Source organism: Mirounga angustirostris, unplaced genomic scaffold, assembly GCF_029215605.1.
Source record: "Mirounga angustirostris isolate CCGP_5_RB_7025 unplaced genomic scaffold, mMirAng1.0.hap1 SCAF_15, whole genome shotgun sequence".
NCBI lineage: Eukaryota > Metazoa > Chordata > Mammalia > Carnivora > Phocidae > Mirounga > Mirounga angustirostris.
In genome coordinates, this window is record NW_026991723.1 from 90,166,950 (window position 1) to 90,187,070 (window position 20,121).

The following is a 20,121-nucleotide window of genomic DNA, read 5'->3' on the forward strand; positions in this document are numbered from 1 at the left end:
CAAACTGTGTGTATGATATGGTCTAATTTAAATCTACACAGACACGTATACACACAGCATACACACACCCACACATACACACACTCCACACAAGAGTGGAGAGGCCCCTCTTACACCCTATGAATCAGACCCGATCTCTCACAGAGCTCAGGACCCTGGAGGCCAGAGAGGCAGGGACCCAAGCCAGTCTTGGGTCAATGAGCTTGCTGACCGGTGATACGCTGGGTGGTTAAGGCCTCGGTTGTGTGAGGGTGAGGGCTGGATTGGGCCAATATTTGCTTTGGTCCAGCTGGAAAGGCAGAGGACTCGGGAGACGCAGGAAGTGCTGAGAGCTCCAAGGAGGGGAAGACACGCATTTCTGGGAAGAAGGGGGAATGTACGCTGATTACGACTGAGCCCCTCTTTTCAGGAGTCAGGGAAACACAGACCCTCAAGTCAGCACTTCTCAGAAGGGCTCACAATAATTTCAAACCGCTAATTATTGGTGCCTATTTTTTTGCTGCCTATGTCTCCACCTTCACACCACCCCCTGAGAGCAGGGACCCCAGTAAAGTCAGGCACGGTAGAGAAAGGGGAGCCCTCTTACACTGCTGGTGGGAATGCAAGCTGGTGCAGCCACTCTGGAAAACAGTGTGGAGGGTCCTCAAAAGGTGAAAAATAGAGCTACCCTACGATCCAGCAATTGCACTACTGGGTATTTACCCCAAAGATACAATGTGGTGATCTGAAGGGGTACCTGCACCCCGATGTTTATAGCAGCAATGTCCACAATAGCCAAACTGTGGAAAGAGTCAAGATGTCCATCAACAGATGAATGGATAAAGAAGATGTGGTGTATATACAATGGAATATTACATAGCCATCAAAAAGTGAAATCTTACCATTTGCAACCATGTGAATGGAACTAGGGAGTATTATGCTAAGCAAAATAAGTCAATCAGAGAAAGAATTATATGATCTCACTCATATGTGGAATTTAAGAAACGAAACAGACGAGCATAGGAGAAGGGAAGGAAAAATAATATAAGACGAAATCAGAAAGGGAGACAAACCATAAGAGACTCTTAGTCATGGGAAACTGAGGGTTGCTGGAGGGGAGGGTGTGGGGGAGGGGGTAACTGGGTGACGGGCATGAAGGACGGCCCATGATGTAATGAGCACTGGGTGTTATATGCAACTGATGAATCACTGAACTCTACCCCTGAAACTAACAATACACTATATGTTAATTACCTGAATTTAAATAAAATAAAATAAAATTTAAAAAATAAAGTCAGGCACTGTGCCAGCACACGGCAGGTACTTAATAAACACTCTGAATGAGTAAATGAGTGGATGATGATCACAGGAGTGAGTGAATGGTACCATTTCCAAAACCAGAAGGCTCTTTGGTCCCTTCCGTGTTTGCTGTGGAATGAGGGATTGTCCTTCAGAGCACAGAACCAGGTCCCAAGGCAAGGGGAGACCACCACAGCCGGCTCTCAGCCACCCCTTTGGGCTACAGCATGACCCACCCACGGATCAAGCAGGCAGTCCCAAGAATGTGAGCTGATGTCTGGGCTATTTCAGAATAAAATCCTGTTGGGGGACGTGGAGGGCGGCCTTCCAGGGGGGGTTCAGACACAAGGTGGCACGAGCTTGGGTGGGTTCATGGGACTGGGATGGGTCCCTGCATCTTCCTTTTTTATTCTCTACTTTTCACGCATGTTTAAAGGCTTCCATTTAAAAAGCGGGGTTTTGTTTAAAGAAAATTATTTAAATGCCTACAGGAGGTTGGAATGGCCACTGTGAAAGACTGTCTGAAAGGGACAAAGGATGCAATCTCCCCGGAAGGCCATACCTGCCCCCATTAGTGGCTCTCGCTTTGGGGGGACCAGGGTGCTGGAGGGAGCCTCCCCCCCATTACTACACCAGCTCCCTAGAGGCTCTGCCCAGAAGGACCGCAGCAGCAGCCTATTTGCCAGATCAGCCCTTCTCGGGTAATCCGGGGAAGTTGCTCAGACCCCCATCTCCCACAAGGCCGGTAGGCTCCGTCCGTCAATCCGGAGGAGCTTTCGGAGGGTCCCAGCGTGGACAGATCTGCATAACACTAAGGGTGTCCTCTGCAGAGATGACCACGGTACTCCCCCAGCGGGGGCTGGGAAACGCAGCCAGCAGATGAAACAAAACACGGCCGCCTCTGGACACTGCCTCCCAGGCCTCCGGCCTCCCTCTACCTGAGCAGCCTCACCGTGGCTGGGCTGGGCAGGCCCAGGGTGCCGGGGGTGGGGGGAGGAAGCCCGCACACCCCGCCTCCAGCGCCTTTCCCGGGCCCACCCCTGTGCCCCAGGGCCCCTGACTTTTGTTTGGCTGCCGCCTTTCTTTTCCTGAAGGCTATCGACTCATTTTCCCAAACCCTCAAGGCCTGACCAGCTGGTTCAGCAAAAATGCAGCTTTTCGGAACAAATCTCGCTGGCTGTGTTCTGCTGAAAGTTTAAAGTCTCCTTGATAATGCGGTCCATTTACCCTTTATCCTCGTCTCAGAGATTTTCAGTGCGGTCTAAAGTCTTTCTCCACTGAGTGAGGCGCCTCAGGCTTGATTTCTGGGCTTGACAGTTAACATCTCACCCTGCCTATAAGCTACTGCCGAGGGCTACCTCTCCAGAAGGTCCGGTCAACCCTAAATTTAGCAAAGTGCAACATATGAATATCCCATTATTCCATAAGGCCACATCACATGGTTTCAGGGTGGGTTTTTTTTTTTTTTTTTTCCCTCTGAAGATCTTCCATAAAAGATGGCAGCTCTCACGCTGACCTCGAGGTTGTTAAAATCTCAATCCATGTATTCCCTGCCGGCTGTGTGTGCTTGGCACAGGGTTGATGGGGAGCCACGGGCCCAGATGAGCGGCTCCCCGGCCCCGCACGGGTCCTACCGGTCCCCCACCACTCTACTCAGGACACTGGGCCCACCCTCTGTCTTGAAAGGAAGGCATTGTTGTTAAAAACCCAGCCCAGTCAAGCTCCCTCTTGCACATCAATCCGGACAGGAGAAAGTGGCAATTGAGGAGGGGTGCCCATGAGATGCCCAGAAGGATGGACTCCTTCCCCGGCTGGGGGTCTGACGTCTGTCATCCTCAGAGAGCTGCTGAGTGGGAGTCAGGGAGGGCCTGGGCAGAGATTTTCCAGGGGAAACTGGAGCCGAGCGGGGGCAGAAGGGACTGGCTCCAGGCCCTGCTAGGTAGGCGCCCTCCTGCTGCGCCACACTGCCCCCTGCTGTCCGCGTCCTTGCATTCCTGCACTCGCTGGCCAGTGAGGGCCTGGACCTGGGACTCGCTGGAGGAGAGGGCACGAGGGGGCCAGGGCTGCTGGAGGTGACCCTAAAAGGCCAGGGCAAAAAGTGGAGAAAAGAAAGTTGCTCCCTCAGTCAGGGCTTATAAGGAAAAAAGACCTGAGATTGATGGATATGCCCAGAAGAAGCTCTTTACCCTCCCTGCCACCAGGGCAGCTCAGGAAGAGCTGAGTGCCTCATCACTCACCCTACACACTGCAGGCACACACCCTTACACCCATGCTCAGAGACCCACTTCTGTCTACCACACACACGCCTACATGCACCCTACACACATACACTACAGAGACACGCACACTCTCATACCCATGTACTCACCTACAACACTCCTGCATGGCCCCCACACCTAGGACATGCCCCACGCCTACACTAGACACACAGTACCCCGTTACACGCACGTTTCCACACACACCTATATGTACCCCATGCCCAGCACGTACACCCTGTACCCTACACCTGTCTACACCCGGTACATGACACACCACCCACCCTGGCCTACAAACACACCCCACAACCACCCTGTAGCTTCTCTCCCTCTTCAAACCCCCCCCCTTGAAATCGAGGTGAAGGTGACATTCAGCCGTCAGCATTCATTGAAGACTCAGAATGTGCTTCTCTTCCCCCTTCCCGACATCCCAACACAGCTCCTGCCTCCTGCTAGCTGCCGAAGGGAGTAGGTGGAGGGGGGAGGTCTTGGAAAGGACCGGGACTGTGGAGGAGAAAGGGCTGCCTTTGTTTCTGTTTTTCGTTTCCAGCTCATACGAAGGCTTGAAAGAAATGGGGCTCCCACCCCCCACACCCATTTCTTGGCCCAGGACGTGGGTCCCTCTGGTCCCTCTAGAGCCCCAAATTACTATCACTGTAATTCAGCACAACGAAACTACCATTTCCGGGTGACCTTTGCCCCCCACCCATGGTGCTGATTCCTGGCGGCCGAGGCCTGCAAGCCCCCCTTGCTGCCACCGCCACATGGAAAATCAGAGCCTCTGAGAAAGACCGGCAGCACCAACCCCACCAGGACCCGGGCCGGGTGGTCCGTTAGTGATGCCATTTGTTTATTATTTACTGCCACCTGCTGGCCGATCCTGGAAGCTGCGCCCAAAGTGAGCACTTAAAATGATAAACAGGACCTTTCTAAACTCTGCACGGGGAAATGAGGAGAAACCGGATTGTTCGAATTGTTCACACCCTGCAAGTCTTCAGCGGGGAGCAGGCCCACTGGACAGTTTGCCTCCTTGGTAAACACAGGTCACTTGCTCCAGACAATCTCTTGTCTTGGTGGGCACAAGATGGAACAGACATCTAAGACTCTTTATGTTCCCAAAGTCCATATCCTAACATCTACACTGCTTAACAACAGCACTTAAAGTTGCTTGGCAGACACTGATGCCAGGAAATAACAGATTTTTTAATATTGGATTTTTTTTTTCAGGTCCGGAGAACTACATTAGCCCTGGGGCTCTTACCAATTAGGAGGATATTGCACACTGCTCATCCCTCGAAGGACGGCTGCCCCCCTTTCTATCACTTTCTATCACTCCCCTCTCTGCCTACTTGGGCGAAAAGCAAAGGCAAGACGGGGGTGCTCACACCCCACGGGTGCATCCTGGCTGAGAGGCAGAGCCTCCCACAGTGCACACTCAGTTTGTCTACTGAAGTTGTAGATGAGAAAAAAAAAAGACCATTTAAAAATAGACATTCCTCTATAAATAAATGGTGCTTCACTTAGCAAATTAACAGGACTTTTAGAAAATGCTCACTTAGGCACACTGTGAACCCGTTTTTCTGGGATGGAAAAGATACGGCAGCACATTAACTAACAAGCATGTGAGCTTGGCTCTGTCCTAAGCACGGATTTGTTCGAATATAAGTACTAATTCATGTGATCTTCCTAATAGCCCCATTTCACAGATTAGCAAACTGAAGCCCAGAGAGAAGTAGTAACTTGCCCAAGGCCACGCAGCTAATAGCTGAAGGAGCTCAGATTTAAAGCCAGGCAATCTTGCTAAAGCTAGGACATTTGCTCAGTCCCTGTGCTCTCTACCTGCCTCTCAGGGGAAAGAGCAGCGCGGATTCTGCCCTTCACTCTGTTTCTCTCGCAGTGTGCCCTTGGGTGAGTCACTTTACCTCCCAACTGGGGTTTCTTCCCCTTGAAAACAGAATGGGACTCTAAGGTCTCTGAGCTATCTGCAAGCCCCTATGTGGCATGGGAAGACACGCTACCGCCCAGCTCCTGAGGATCTAGAAGGCTGTCTACTGCACATAGTCCCAAGACGCAGCCAATCCTGACAAGCCACAATGCTCACCTCAAGCCTCCCCGAGTGTGGCAGACTAGGGATGCCCACTCCTCCCATTGAGAGGTAGGCTCTAATACTCTCCTCTTGAACTTGGGCTGGTCTTATTGACTAGCCTGATGAACAGAATCAGGTGGAAACTCATTCTGAGACCTCTAAGGCTGGGTCATAAGAAGCCCCGAAGCTTACCCCACCCTCCACCCCTACCCTGGACTCCCTGGGATGCTCGTTCCAGGAGAAGCCAGTCAGCACATAAGAGGGCTGACCAACCGAAGGCTGCCATGCTGTGAGGAAGCCGAGGCTGGCTGCGTGAAGAGGCTGCGTGGAGACAGATGCCTGACCAGCCCCAGCTGCTCCAAGGGTCCCATTCCAGGCACCAGGCACGGGGCTGAGGAATCTGCCTTGGACATACCAGCTCCAGCAGGTGCAGGGAGCAGAACCAAGGAACCAAGCTGACACCAGAGCCGAGACCCAGGCCAGTCAGCTGCAGCCAGTCAAGCCACGCCAACGGAGGTCCAAGTCAGCACCGAGTGGAGGCAAGCCCTGCCTGAAATCCTCATCCACGAAATCAAGAGCACAATAAAAGTCATCATTCTATGCCATTAAATTGTCGGGCAGCTGCCAATAGGTACCTGGAGCACCAGAGGTATGGCCAGCTGGGCCTTCACCGGGTCCTGGTGCCCAAAGAATACCCAAAACCCACCAAGAGACAGACGTGTGTAGCCACGGATCTTGCTCCTACTACCATTGCCATCACTACTACCACTATTGATGTGAATACTGATTAGCTATCATCATTAGTAGTAAGTATCCAGCAGAGACCCAAGTTCATTTTACACAGCCAGCAAACCCACGGCTTTGATGCTGTGGAAAGCTCCCCCTACAGAGGAGGGCACTGTGGCTCTGAGTGGCTTGTCCAAGTTCATGCAGCTGGGAAGCCACAGAGTCTGAACTGGAATCAAGTGGTGGGAGTCCCGAGCCTGAACCCGAGGCGGCTCCCCTGACCATCTGGGAGGGGCCGTGGTGGACCACCTTTCTGGAAGCCAGTCAGCTTGCCAGCTGCCTTCTGTCACCTGCTCTCCCCTTTGTTCCTGCAGACCAATGGGGTCTCACCTAAATGGAAATGTAGGAAGAGAAGTTTCTGGGCACCATGCCATCCAGGGTCAATTGCTGTGTGCTCCCTCATTCATTCGTTCGTTCATTTGTTCATTCATTCATTCATTCATAAACGTTAGCTGAGCTCCTACTATGCTGGCACTGGGGATTCAGGAGAAAACCACTGGCCGGGCAGATAGAGCCTGAGCAAAAACACACAGTGTGAGGTACTGGGGGACAGACACTGGAGTAGGCAAGGACCATCTTACCTCCCCATCACCCAGGCATGACCAGAAGGCAGGGGCGTGAGACCAGAGTTCTTGCGGTCAAGATCACAGGGGCTAAATCGGATATGTGCACTCAAGGTCTGAGGTGGGAAGTGAGGAGGAGAAAGGCGTCTCTCCCCTCCCCTGCTGCCTCCCCTGGACCCTCTAGGACAGCAGGTGGCCACGGGCACTTTCCTTTAGACTCCATACTCTCCCGTCACCTCTCACCTCCCACCCCTGTGCCCCCGCCCCACCAATCCCCTCTGTACCCACCACCCTTCCGCCCCCTTCCCAGCACAGCAGGTAGACAGGTGCAGGGCTGAAGGTGTGGGCCTGGCGCTTCCCTCATCTATCACAGCAGTGCCACGCTCCCTGTGGGGACACCTCAGCCTGCCTTCTGGCTGACAAACCCCAGCAAGTCTCATGTCCCCAATCTGTTTGGGGGACGTGGTGACTGTCCTAAGTGTAGGACCCACAGAAGGTCACTGGGGCAGCCTCCCCCTGGACGCCTCAGGCGCCACTCCACCCGAGGAGAAAGAAGCTGGTGTCAGCTCCCCATAGAGCACATTCCAAGAGGGAAAGGGGTCTCTAGCTGCACCTGCCTCTGGGTGAGGGGGGAGCAGGGCGGGAGCAGCCGCCCAGACGGCTGCACTGGGAGACCTCCTGGCTGGAGAAGGCTGGGGCCTCTGGGCCTGGCCTGTCGCAGACGATTTCACAGCTGAGTGGGTTGGAAGCCACCGGGGCTGCCCATGGAGGGGAAACACTTCCAGAAGCTCTAGTCAGCGTGAGAAGGACACCAGGCACCTCTGGGCTCACCTTAGACTTCGCAGAAATGTCTGGGTTTTGTTTCATTGCATTTTGTAATCTGGATGCCCGGCACATAGCGGGCACTGGATGAACACTCAGCCCAGCAAAACATCTGTGGCTGTCTCTCTGGTGACAGGTAGGAACGGCGCTGGACAAGCCCCACCCTTGGTGGGGAGAGAGGTTTCGTTGAGAGGATGCATGAGTGAGTGGGGAGCCCCTCGCTGCCTTAGTTTCCCCACTGGACTGGCCATTGAACAAAAAGCTTTTCAACCCCTCAGTGACAAACCTTTTGATGACACCCTGGCAGAACTTCGTTTTAATAACGTAGAGAGCCAATGCACCCTTCTGCGACGAAAATCTAGTTTGAAAAAACAAGGAGGCGGACCCTCTGGGGGGCACGAACCTATTGGTAAACAGGAGCGCTGACCCCCTTTCTGGAACGTCCTCACCAACGGGCCCTCTGGCCTCTGAATGCCACCGCCACTCTGAGACTTGCTGGTCTGTTGCGCTCTCTCAGCCGTGGCTTCCTCTCAGGCTGAAAAAGGCTCCTACCTAGTTTCCATAAGGAAATCTTTGTAGCGGTCCCAGCGGAGAAGTCAAAAGTTTGACTTGAAAAAAGGAGCTACTTCAAAAGCATTGTCAGACCGAGGTAAGGGTTCCTTTAAAATGCATAAATTACAGGGGGCGCCCATTAATCAACCTATAGGCAGCCCCCCCCCCCCCGCCCCGTGCGGGAGAGCTCTGGGTGGGGGTGCCGCAGGGAGGCATGGGGCCACATCCGGGGGAGGCGAAGTGAATAAAATACATGCTGAATAAAAGAGTAAATTAATGTGTTTATTACTTACTGCCTGGACCGCATGCATGCACGCGTGTGTGTGTGCGTGTATGTATGTGTGTGTGTAGAAAAATGAAAGAAAAATGTAGAGGTTTTTTTTCAATAATAAAAAGGGAGTTGCACTGCGGGGCCCCTAAAGCTTGTGAAAAATTAAACTCGACGGATTCAAACTGTCCTATTTCCACTTCAAAAGAGATGAGGCACTGAGCTCTTCCCAACTTGTCTTCAAACGCCCAGCACCCTAGAAAGTTTCTTTAAAAAAATAAAGGCTCCTGTTCCCCCAAGCACTGTACCGGTTACTGTACCCACCGTCTCTTCCTCTTCTAATTATACCCCTGTGAGTCTATTAATCAACTGGTAAATTATTTAGAGAGCCGCGCACTGTCTTGAGCCGGTACAAACACGCGGCGGGCAAAGCCCTGCTGCATCCGGGCAGAGGTCCCTCGGGGTCCCGCCTCCACCCGCCGCCAGCCCAGGCTGCGCCGAGCAAAACAAGCAATCCGGTGCCGCTTACTGACTCAGACGGGAAGATTTACTTTGTCTTTCAACTCGGCAACTCCTTGCAAGTTTGTAACAAAAGAGAAAAGCTGGTCTATTGTCGAATCTTTAGTGTGCATTTAGTGCTGAGAATATTAATTCCCCCTAAAAAGGACGGCAGGCAGTTCGGCGGACCTCTGATCCTCGGCCCCTGGGAGGCAGACGCATGGAAGGCTCCGGAAACGCTCGTGATCATGCCAATTTGGGGCCAGTGTGGCTGGTGTGTGTTACGGGGGCTGCGTTTGCTGTGGCGAGGGCTCGTGGCTGGAAAGGGTGCAAATGAGCCTCGAATTGCCCCCCAGATCTCCCGCCACCGCTCGGGTTCACTCAGGCCAGGAGGGAGCCTCTCCAGACAGCGGTGTTTAGGAAAGAGGAGGGCGTGCGGGAGAGGGCACAGGGAACACTCGCTAATGATCTGTCTTCCCTGTTACTTTTCCGCTGCATAGGGACCGGCACTCCTCGGGGAAAGTTATTACGCCAATTAAACAGCTGTTTTCTTACCTGGAAGTCCGTATACACCTGGCGTGTGCACCAAGGAGTTTGGGCCTTCGGGTAACTGAACTGCTTTAGCTGCTGGGGGAGCCGGCCCGGTGGGTTGGTGACAGAGGTGACGGGACTTAGGAGCCCACTGTAATTTGGCCGACAGGCCGGCGGGCAGGTGTTGGAAGGCACAGCTCTCTGTGCCTCTCCTGGAGAGCCTCCTAGAGGCCACCTCAAATGCCACCACTGGGGACGCGCCCACACTGGTGGTCCCCTGACCTGACAATCCCAACAATGCAGTTGGGTCAAGGCGAACTCTCACACGTTTCGGGCAAAGACTGAAAGACTTTTTACTTGTTTCATACCCACGTGAAAGTGACTGGCAGCTAAGCCCGCATGATTTAAGGCCCAGCCCTGTGTGTCGTGCACAGCCCAAACTCCCGTTGCCTGTAATGGAGGTTGCCTGCATAAAGAACACGGCGTGCAGAGCCCCGGGGAATAAATTTGTTCTGTTCACTGCAGCTAGAGTCGGGATGAGTTAGGAGGTCAGACCTATATATTTCAAAGTCCGGGACACAGAGGAAGCATCTCCCCAACCTCTGTCCACGGTGCGGTCGCCAAGAGCCTAGGATCAAGAGATTTAGGATGGGCTATGATGGGCCCTGGAGCCCTCTGCCCAGTAAATGTGGAAAGATGGGAAAACAACAGTTATTAATTTTGCTGCTGATTCCAAAGAAGGAGGTGTTGGCAGCACCTGTGAGGATGGAAGAGAACATAACTAAGTCTGCAGAGGTTGCGACTGGGACATAACATCATGAGGCCCCACGGGGGGACTAAGAGGAAGTGGCTCGTTGGGGGGAAAGATGACATCTGGATCTATTCTGCTGCGCTGGTGATGGTGGTGACGGTGACCATGAGGGTGGCCGAGATGCACCACCATCACAAAGCTGCGCGTCTCTGGGGCTTGCAGCTCCAAGGTGAGTGGAGAGAGGGCAACAGCCCGTGATGGCAGGGGTCCCAGTGAGAGCCGGGCAGGAGGGCTGGCTTACAGGCCAGCAGCCAGGGGCACAGGGCAAAGTCCCCAGCGCAGGAGGTCTGGTACCCAGAAGGGTACTGTCCAGTATGGGGGGGTGGTGAGGTGGGTTTCTGCACTGGGGCAGCTACACGGAAGGATGCTCTGGTGGTGGCGTCGGCCAGCTCTGCCCAGGGTGATGGGGCCTCTGAGCCCCGACAAGAATCTCTGCCCCTTTAGTTGAGCCTCCTGAGCCTTCTGGATTTCACATGTGAAAACACATGAAGGGGAGTGGCCAGGCACTCTTCGTGTTCCCAGGAATGCTGCTGGCACCCAGGGCAGAGATATCTGAAGCATGCCTAGGCTTCTGAAGACGGACATCCAACAGGCCCCAAGAACAATGGAGGAACATCACTATCTCGCTCTGCTGGAATTCTGCCAATGGGCTACAAGTGTTGCGGGGAGGGGGTGCCTTGTTGCTCTCAGTATGGAGGGGATACCTTCCGAGCCCAGGGCAGCATCTGGGGGAGGAATTCTGCTCCCCTGCCCTTTGCCCCACTCTTCCCCAGAGAGGAGAGTCATTGGTTGGACTAGCCCCGTCCCTCTGGCTCCCATCCTCCAGCTGGCTGGCCCTCGCCCCCAGCGGAGTGGGCTGCCCTCCCCATGCCTGCTTCCACTCAGGGTCCTTCCTGGGCAAGTCTGAGGCCGGTCTCCCCGTCCCCACTGTCAGGGTGTGGCCATTTATCAGGAGGAGGGGTCTCCACTGGCTAGTCCCCAGGCCTGGACTGGGAAGCCATGTCAGAAGGCCCAAGTGTGCCCTCCCAGCCCTGCCGTGTTTCCATCAGATGCCCCCAGAGAGGTCCGCCTCCCACTGGGCTCAGAACTCGGGGTGCAGGGAGGTGACCTGCATCCAGGGCCCAGATGGGTGATGGCCTCGGCCTCAGGGGGCTTCGGCAGGCCTGCCAACTGCAGTGACTGGCAGATAAGCAAGGCCGTGGTCGGCTAAGCAGAGCCTCAGTGTTCAGTCTGACCTTCCCTTCAAAACCGAGCTGGGTCAGAATCATTTACATTTTCTTCCTGTTTCAGATGGCGGCCAAGCAGGTCCCCGCCAGACCTGGGTGGCTCCGGCAACCCTCCTGTGTGAGCCCCGCACCGTGGCTGTCTCAGCAGCTTGCACGGCCCACAATGAGACCCCGTTAGTGGCTATGAATGTAAATGCACTCTTTGTTATCCCTGCGAGACCGGGATTAGTGAAACGGCAGAATTTATTGCTTCTGTTAGAAGATACGGTAGTGGTTGCTGTTGTGTGCTGTTTAATTTTGTGGGAAGTGTGGAAGCACAGAGGGCCAAGTCAACAGCAGGGCGCAGAGGAGACAATGGAGAGCAGAGCCCAGCTTTACAGGGACCGGTGCCCCCAGGCTCCTTTGGAGTCACCAAAGAACCCAAAGCAGAAACCAGTTCCGCCTCTTGCCCACCACTGGAAAGACCCTGGGGTTTATTTTCAGCAGTCGGGGGAGCAAGGGATCTGAAGGTGCCCCTGTGCTGCTGACTGTGGGGACAGAGGAAGGGGCTCTGGGAGCTGGAGGGGGCAACGAAGCAGATGCTCCCCAGAGCCTCCGGAGGGCGCATGCACACCTGGAACCCACACCTTGGGGCCAGGACTTCCGACCTCCAGAACGGTCAGGTAACAAACAGGTGCTGTTTGTTACCTTACCTGAAAACCTGCTGTTTTCAACAAACTGAGTTTGTTGCAGCAGCGACGTAAAACGAGAGGTGGCAGGGACACGGAGGACAGCATCCAGCACACCAGGCAGGGACGGCTCTCCCCCTGCGCTCCATCGACCCCACAGCGTCAGGGCTGTTCGCGAGCCTATGCAGGTACGAGGGGACTCATTACGGTGTTTCTGAGGGAGTGCAAATTTGGAAACCACCTAAATGCTTACTTTTGGTAACTCCTTATTTTGAAAAAAAGCCAGAAGGACAGAAAAGCTGCAAGAAGAGCCAGAGTTCCCGCGTGCCCTTGCCCGAGATCCACCGACCGTGAGCGCGGCCTCATCTGTCTGTCGGTCTTTCTCTCTGAACCATTACGTGCTTGTTAGTGGGGAGTTAAATTGTCCTCCAGTCTGTGCAGGGGATGATTTTGCAGTAAAAATTAAAATGATATAAATCTGTGAACTTATTATATTCACCCACTTATTCCACAAATGTTCCTTAGGGTGCCAAGAACCAGTGGCACCCACGCCCGTGAATGGGGAGTGGCATCGCGGGAAGGAGACAGCTCGGGTGTGCTCGGGCACCAGGACTCTCCGACAGCGTGCCTGCCAGGCCCCGGGTGTGCGCACCACGTCCCGCCCTGTGGGAACCCTGCCCGGGAACCTAGGGACTCCCATCCCCATCTCATCAGAGAGAGGCCTCAGGCTCTGACAAGGGCTGCATGGCTCACGGGGGCAGCTCTGGGATCCGAACCAGACAGGGGGGCACCGAAGCGCGCACTGGCTTTCGATCCTGCCTGGAGCTTCCTGCTTCTACTGCCTTCGATTTATACCCTCGTGATGGAGGGATGACCAGACTCACTCGTCCACCTGCCTCTATGCAGATCACTGTGTCCAAAGGAGCTGACCCCACCTCACCTGAACCTCATGCTGGGGGAATGGAGCGTCTTAAAGGGGGCTTGGGAGAGCCAAGCCAGGACATGGTCCCAGGGGGCCCTCAGCTGATGGGTTAGGAGTAAGCTGCCTGTTCTTGGGCACATCCCCCAAACTGCTCTACCCAGAAAATGGTAGAAGACAACCAACAAGCCCTCTGCTGGGAGCGTGTCCTCATCAAGGCATGCATCGTCACCACAGGGCAGCTTTTGCTCTGGGTTTTCTCCACTGGACACGTTCCCAGCAGACTTGGTGACTGCACAGGGGAGCGACAGTGCTTTAGGCAGGAGAGGAAGATGAGGGTGTGTGCGGTGCACTGCCCAGGGAGGAAATGCCACGTCCAGAGGGGCTCAGATGTGAACTGGCCATGCGGCCTCAGCAGGCTGGCCCCTTCTCCATGGCTCATCTGTGGGCTCAGGAAATTGACCTAGAATAATCTCACAGGTGTCCTCCCTGGGGTTGACAGAGAACTCTTTCAGACAGTAGATCACAGAGGGGCCTGAAAGGATGATGTGGCCTCGCCTCCCTCCTCCAAGCCCCTGAGGACCAGTGGCCACTCAACCCTGGTATCTGCAAAGCTGTCTGAACTTTCTGGCTCTTGACTTCTGCTTAAATCAGAATATTGGCCCACAGTAATTTTGTATGCCCAATAATCAAGGATGTGGGCAGCTGTGTGGCCTCTCCTGGCTCTCAATTTTAAGAGTTCTCAGTTACGAAAAGCATACATTCTCGAGAAACAGAAATATCCCCAACCTCCAGGGATAACACACCATGGCTACACCCCCCCTCCACCCCGCTCAGGATGGGGCCCTGCCGGGGGAACAAAGGCAGAGCCTCTGCTGACAGGAAAGCCCAGTTTCCATTTCCCAGCTACTGTCCCTGGGGCCAAGCCCCCCGGCGCCCAGTGAGCCTCATCTGGCGCAATCTGCCCCCCGGAGCCCGAACGGCTGTGGCCATTGAACAATGTGTGGCCTACCTGCCATCTCCTTCTGAAAATAGGGCTGGATGAGCTCCCCGAATTTTGACTCGTCTGCTACAGCCTCTTTCAACAGTTGCCCACAGTGGACTGGAGGAGAGAGGAACAGAAAGGCACCCATTAAATTTTCAACAGAAGGAAGAACAAGAAAAAAAAAAGCCCTGGTGCTACCTGCTGGGGGAAAAAAGGTCACTGAGAAAAATATAAAAGGGTTTTTCTGAGTGTGTTTGTGTGTCCAAGTGAAAGCAACTATCAAAAAGGACCTGGGAATAAAAAAGAAGCTGAGGAGGAAGGTGTGGAATGAAAGGAATGCATTTGGCCGAGAACGGATTAAAACTGGATGGTGCAGGGAGGACACGACAAGACAAGCCACCTCATAGGCTCCTGCAGGGCCTCGCTCAGCCCGGAATCACGACCACCACTCTGCCCGGAGCTGGGGAGTGACGCGGTGGGAGAGCCGCCCGTTTGCTCGTGTCCACACCGTTGTTGCGCTGGGGAGACCGGGGGAGCTCGCTGTCCCCACAGCCCTTTCCGTGGGCCAGGCGTCCCCATGGGACTCTGGCTATGTTTACAGGAGAGATGGCCGCGCTCATAACTAAGGCAGCTCTCTGGGGTTGCCCGGCCTGTAGCCCCCAGCCGTCTTTGGATGTATGGCCCGTGCAGACAGGAGCCTTTCTATCATGAGCCCCATCGGGTCTCCAGACCCCAGCTGTGGCCACCACGCGGGCACCGGCGAACCAGTGCCGGTGGCTTGCACAAACCCAGCCCATGCTGTCTGTCCTTGGCGGTGGGCCGCTAAGAGCCCAAGCTGGAGGGTTCGGCTATGTTTCCATGACAGGTTGACTGCACAGTTTTGTTTTTCTTAACTTTAAGACCAAGGGGTTTTCTTTATATATTAAAGAAACCAAACACCACTCCTAAAATTAAGTGAAAACGGTGAATGTTTAAGAGCACGACCATCACCAAAGCCTCACCTCTCCAGGGGATGTGCTTGACTCACTGTGTGAAGGTCAGCAGTGAACACACTGGAAGTGGCTGGCAGTGCCACTCGCTAAGGGAACAGGGGGCATGATGAAGGCCAGCGGTGACTGAGACCTTTCTACGTGCCAAGCACTGTGCTCAGTATGCAAAGTGATGGAGCAACCTGTCCCAGGTCATTGAACCACTAGGCAGCCAAGCTGGGATTCTAACCCATGGCTGTGTGACATCAAACCCACACTTTGCTTCCATTTCTGGCCAGATGTCATACATACCTTCTGCTATAAAACTGACCAAAATATGTGAAACAACTCTTTTCAGGCACTGGACTGCTGATAGCATGGGGCTGTGACCCTTGAGAGGAGGGAGACACCCCAAGTGAGTCCCACCTGCCCCCTGGATTTCTACCTACAAGCACTTTTCAAACCACAGCACAGCACAGGAGAAGGGGAGACAAACTCAGAACAGCGGGCAGCAAAGACTGGATTGAGAGCAGGGATTTGGGGAACCTGGAAAAGAAGAGAGCTGTGCAGAAGTAGCTTCAGAAGTCCTCACGGGGCTCACTGGGGTCTTTGGTCAATGCAAAGCTGCACACGTGGTGGGTGAGACCACCCTCACCCAGGCCCGGCAGAGAAAAACTCCCTCTGAGAAAAAGAAAAAAAAAGAAAAACTCAGGCTGTGCGCTGAGGGGGAGGCACACAGTGGAGGGAGATGTTGGTGCTCAGACAGCTGGAGAGAGAGGCGGGGCCGGGGGCCTGGTCAGCTGAGACTCCAGGTATGGGGGCCCACGAGCCCAAGAGGACGCACACTCTGGCGTCACCTGAACAAACACTAAAAGTCAGCCTCCATGGGATCAAGCTGATCCTGCAGCAAATTAACTGCCTGTTAGAACTCAACTCTTAACTCAATATTCTTAAAGCAGAACCACACAATCCAGACTCTCAGCAATGAGGGAACCACAATGTCTAGTATATAATAAAAAACTACTTGAGATGCAAAAATCAATCAATCAATCAGGAAAGTGTGATCCCTACAAAGAGAGAAAACAGGCTACAGAATCAGATCAAGAGATGACATGGATGTCAGAACAAGCACATGAGAACTAAACAACAGCTATTATAAATATGTTTAAAACTGTAAAGGAAAAGCTAGTTAAAATGAGTGAACAGTTGGGGAGCCCCAGCAGAGAAATGGAAACTATAAAAAGAACCAGATGCAGATTCTAGACTGGAAAATACAGTATCTTAAGTGGAAAGATCCTTGGATAAGCTACAATCCGTGAATCTGAAGACAGGAAAACAGGCCATAGGAAGTATCCAAACTGAAGGAAAGAGAAGGTTAAGGGAGGCCTGGAAAGAAAGAATAGACCCATAGGACCTAGTGGACAGTATCAGTCTCACATATGTGTAATCAGAGTTCCAGAAAGGCGAGAGAAAGAGAGGAGAGGGAAGGAGAAAGGGAGGGAGGGAGGGAGAGAGAGAGGGAGGGGAAAAAGGAGAGAGAGAATGGGAGGGAAGTGGGAGAGATAGGGAAAAATGGAGGGAGGGAGTGAGGAAGAGAGAGGGAGGGACATGGGAGAGAGAGGGAGGGACATGGGGGGGACAGAGAGGGAGAAAAAAATATTTGAGAAAATAATGGCAAGAGAATTTCAAAAACTGAAGAAAAATATTTCAAAATGTGATGAAAAATATCAATCCACAGATTCGAGAATCTCGGCGACCCAAGCAGAATAAACATAAAGTAAACCCCACCTTGATACTTCATAGTTAAATTTCTGAAAACCAAAGACAAAGAGAAAATACTGAAAGCAGCTAGGTGGGGGAGATGCTTTATATGTAGGGGAACAAGGATAAAAATAATCTCCAAGTTCTCATCAGAAGCAACGCAAGCCATAAGACAATGGGATGACATGTTTAAAGCGCTAAGAGGAAAACACCTGTCAACATAGATTTCTATGTGTAGCAGAAGCATCCTTCAAGAATGAAGGCAGGAAAAAAAAAAAAAAAGAATGAGGGCAGAATAAAGACATTTTCAGCAGACGAAAGCTGAATTTGTCACCAGCAGACCTGCACTACAAGAAATGTTAAAGGAAGTTCTTCAGGGGGAAAGAGAATGATATCAGATGGAAATGTAGATCTAAACAAACAAGTGTTGATATGTGTCAGTACCTAACTGAGCCTTTCCCCCTCATTTCTCCCCTTAAAAAACCAAATGACTAAAGCAAAAATAATTGCAATATATTGTAGAGTTTATAACATGTAGAAATAAAATGTATGACCAAAAATAGCACACAGGAGAGGAGCAAGGTAAGTTGGAAAGACATCCGCTGTGGGTTCTCCTGTTACTGTTATTATTATATACATATAATAGCATATATGTTAATTATATATATTAATATATATATTAATAACTCTTGTTATTAACTCAAGGCACACCGTGAGGAATAAATGATGCTATGTGACCCCTAGAGCAACCACTAACAAAACGAAGCAGAGAGATACAGCTGAAAAGGCAACGGAGGAAATAAAATGCATTACTGAACAACATCTGGCTAATCCAACAGTTAGCAGGAAAGGAGGAACAGAGAAGAGGTAACAGAAGGCAAAAAACCAGAACGGTGGGCGAAGCCATACTAAAAACTACTTAAAATAGAGATGAACTGAACACTTCAATTAAAAGGCAGAAAATGTCAGACTGAATTTTAAGAGAGAAAGACCCAAGTACACGTTGTGTACAAGACACATATTTAGAATATAAGACACAGGGGCGCCTGGGTGGCTCAGTTGGTTAAGCGACTGCCTTCGGCTCAGGTCATGATCCTGGAGTCCCGGGATCGAATCCCGCATCGGGCTCCCTGCTCGGCGGGGGGTCTGCTTCTCCTTCTGACCCTCTTCCCTCTCGTGCTCTCTCTCTCTCATTCTCTCTCTCTCAAATAAATAAATAAAATCTTTAAAAAAATAAAAAAATAAAAAAATAAAGGAAGCAGTATCAAAAATATGCAGTGTTAATTAACTGGCCGCATATCGGGCTCCTGGCTCAGCGTCTCCCTCTCCCTCTGCCTCTCTCCCTGCTCATGCTCTCTCTCTCTCTCTCTGTATCTCGGTGTCTCAAATGAATAAATAAAATCTTAAAAAAAAAAAATAGAATATAAGACACAGATGATTTAAAAGAAAAAGGACAGAATATATACCATCCAGACACTCATCATAAGAGAGCCGGAGGGGCTCTGTGACTATCAGACAGTACTCTTCAAGGAAGGGCATTACCCTTCCTTGAAGACGGCAGAGCATTTCCTAAGGAGAAAGGGCTCATTTCATGAAGAGGACACAGCAGTGCTCGTGTACATGCTCCCAGTAACATGGCTTCAAATGACTTGAGGCAGAGACTGGCGGAGCAGGAGACCCGTCCACAATCAGAGACGGAGATTTTAACGTATCGCCCTCGGTAACTGAAATCATAGAGGACAGGGAAGGACTGAGCACACCATCAAACATACTATCCTAACTGACATCAGTGGAGCACTACACCCACCGAGGCCAGAGTACGTGTTCTTTTCAAACGCACATGGAATCCACCCATAGAGACCCCATGCTGAGCCACAAAAAAGTATCAGTAAATTTCAAAGGACCGAAACCATATAAGGTACGTTCTCTGAGCACAACAGAATTAGAAATCAATACTCCTCCCCCAAATTTGGAAAATTCCCAAGTATCTAGAAATTAAGCAATACACTTATACATAATACTTAAGTCAAAAAAGAAACCATTGGGACGCCTGGGTGGCTCAGTCGGTTAAGCGTCTGCCTTCGGCTCAGGTCATGATCCCAGGGTCCTGGGATCGAGTCCCGCATCGGGCTCCCTGCTCCGCGGGGAGCCTGCTTCTCCCTCTGCCTCTGTCTCTCTCTCTGTCTCTCATGAATAAATAAATAAAATCTTTAAAAAAAAAAAAAAAGAAACCATGATGAGCGTCCGACTCTTGGTTTCAGCTCAGGTCGTGATGTCAGGGTCATGGGATCGAGCCCCACGTCAGGCTCCGCGCTCAGCGTGGTCTGCTTGAGATCCTCTTTCCCTCTGCCCCTTCCTCTCGTGTTCCCTCTCTCTCTCTCTCAAATGAATAAATAAATTAAAGAAAAAGAAACCACGAGGCAGGTAAGAAAATATTTTGAACTGAATGATAAAACACAACACATTAAAATTTTGTGAGATGCGGCTAAAGAAGGGTTTAGAGGAAAATGTGGAGTGTCCAGCGCTTATATTAGGAAAGAATGGTTTAAAACTCCTGCCTACAACCACCTCACTCCACAGTGTCTTGTGAAGAAAACATTGTAACAGTCTCCTCTCTCCTAATGGCTCCCAGCACCAAGGCTCTGGACACAGTCAGACCTGGACCTACATTGGGATAAACTCATCTCACCTTGTTCACTCCCCTCCCCCAGCCTGGCCATGCACCTGGATCCTTATGTTCCGCTCTGGTTCTTTCTACACCCTTCCTGCACTGCGCAGAACAGGCACTCAATGAGGACGGTTATGATATATGTATTTTAATTAAAAAAAAAAAAACTTTAAGTAATCTTTACACCCAACGTGGGGCTCAAACTCACAACTCCGAGATCAAGAGCCGCATGCTCTACCAACTGAGCCAGCCGGCTGCCCCTATGATCATGATATTTTAATAAAATTCTTCATGGTGGTCTCTGGTTAGAAAATTCATGCTCATTGCAAAAAAAATATCAGAGTTGTATAATATGCCACTGTACAGAGACAGACAGTTTGATGTGTGGATGTTCCTTCAGATGGTTTCTGAGCGAACACTAACACTTTTTAAACAAAAATGAGATCATCCCCTGAACACTGTCGAATGACTGGCTC

At 51.9% G+C, this 20,121-nt stretch overlaps 1 protein-coding gene across 5 annotated transcripts in view; it reads right to left on the reverse strand.

Annotated features, from left to right (window-relative positions):
- The window catches only part of AK8 (adenylate kinase 8), a 115,822-nt gene that overhangs the window by 47,919 nt on the left and 47,782 nt on the right, over positions 1-20,121 (reverse strand). For all 5 annotated transcript variants that reach the window (XM_045883419.3, XM_045883417.3, XM_064580133.1 and 2 more), the window contains one exon: positions 14,276-14,365. In XM_045883419.3, the coding sequence (XP_045739375.2) occupies positions 14,276-14,365 (90 nt within the window). The remainder of the gene's footprint in view (positions 1-14,275; positions 14,366-20,121) is intronic.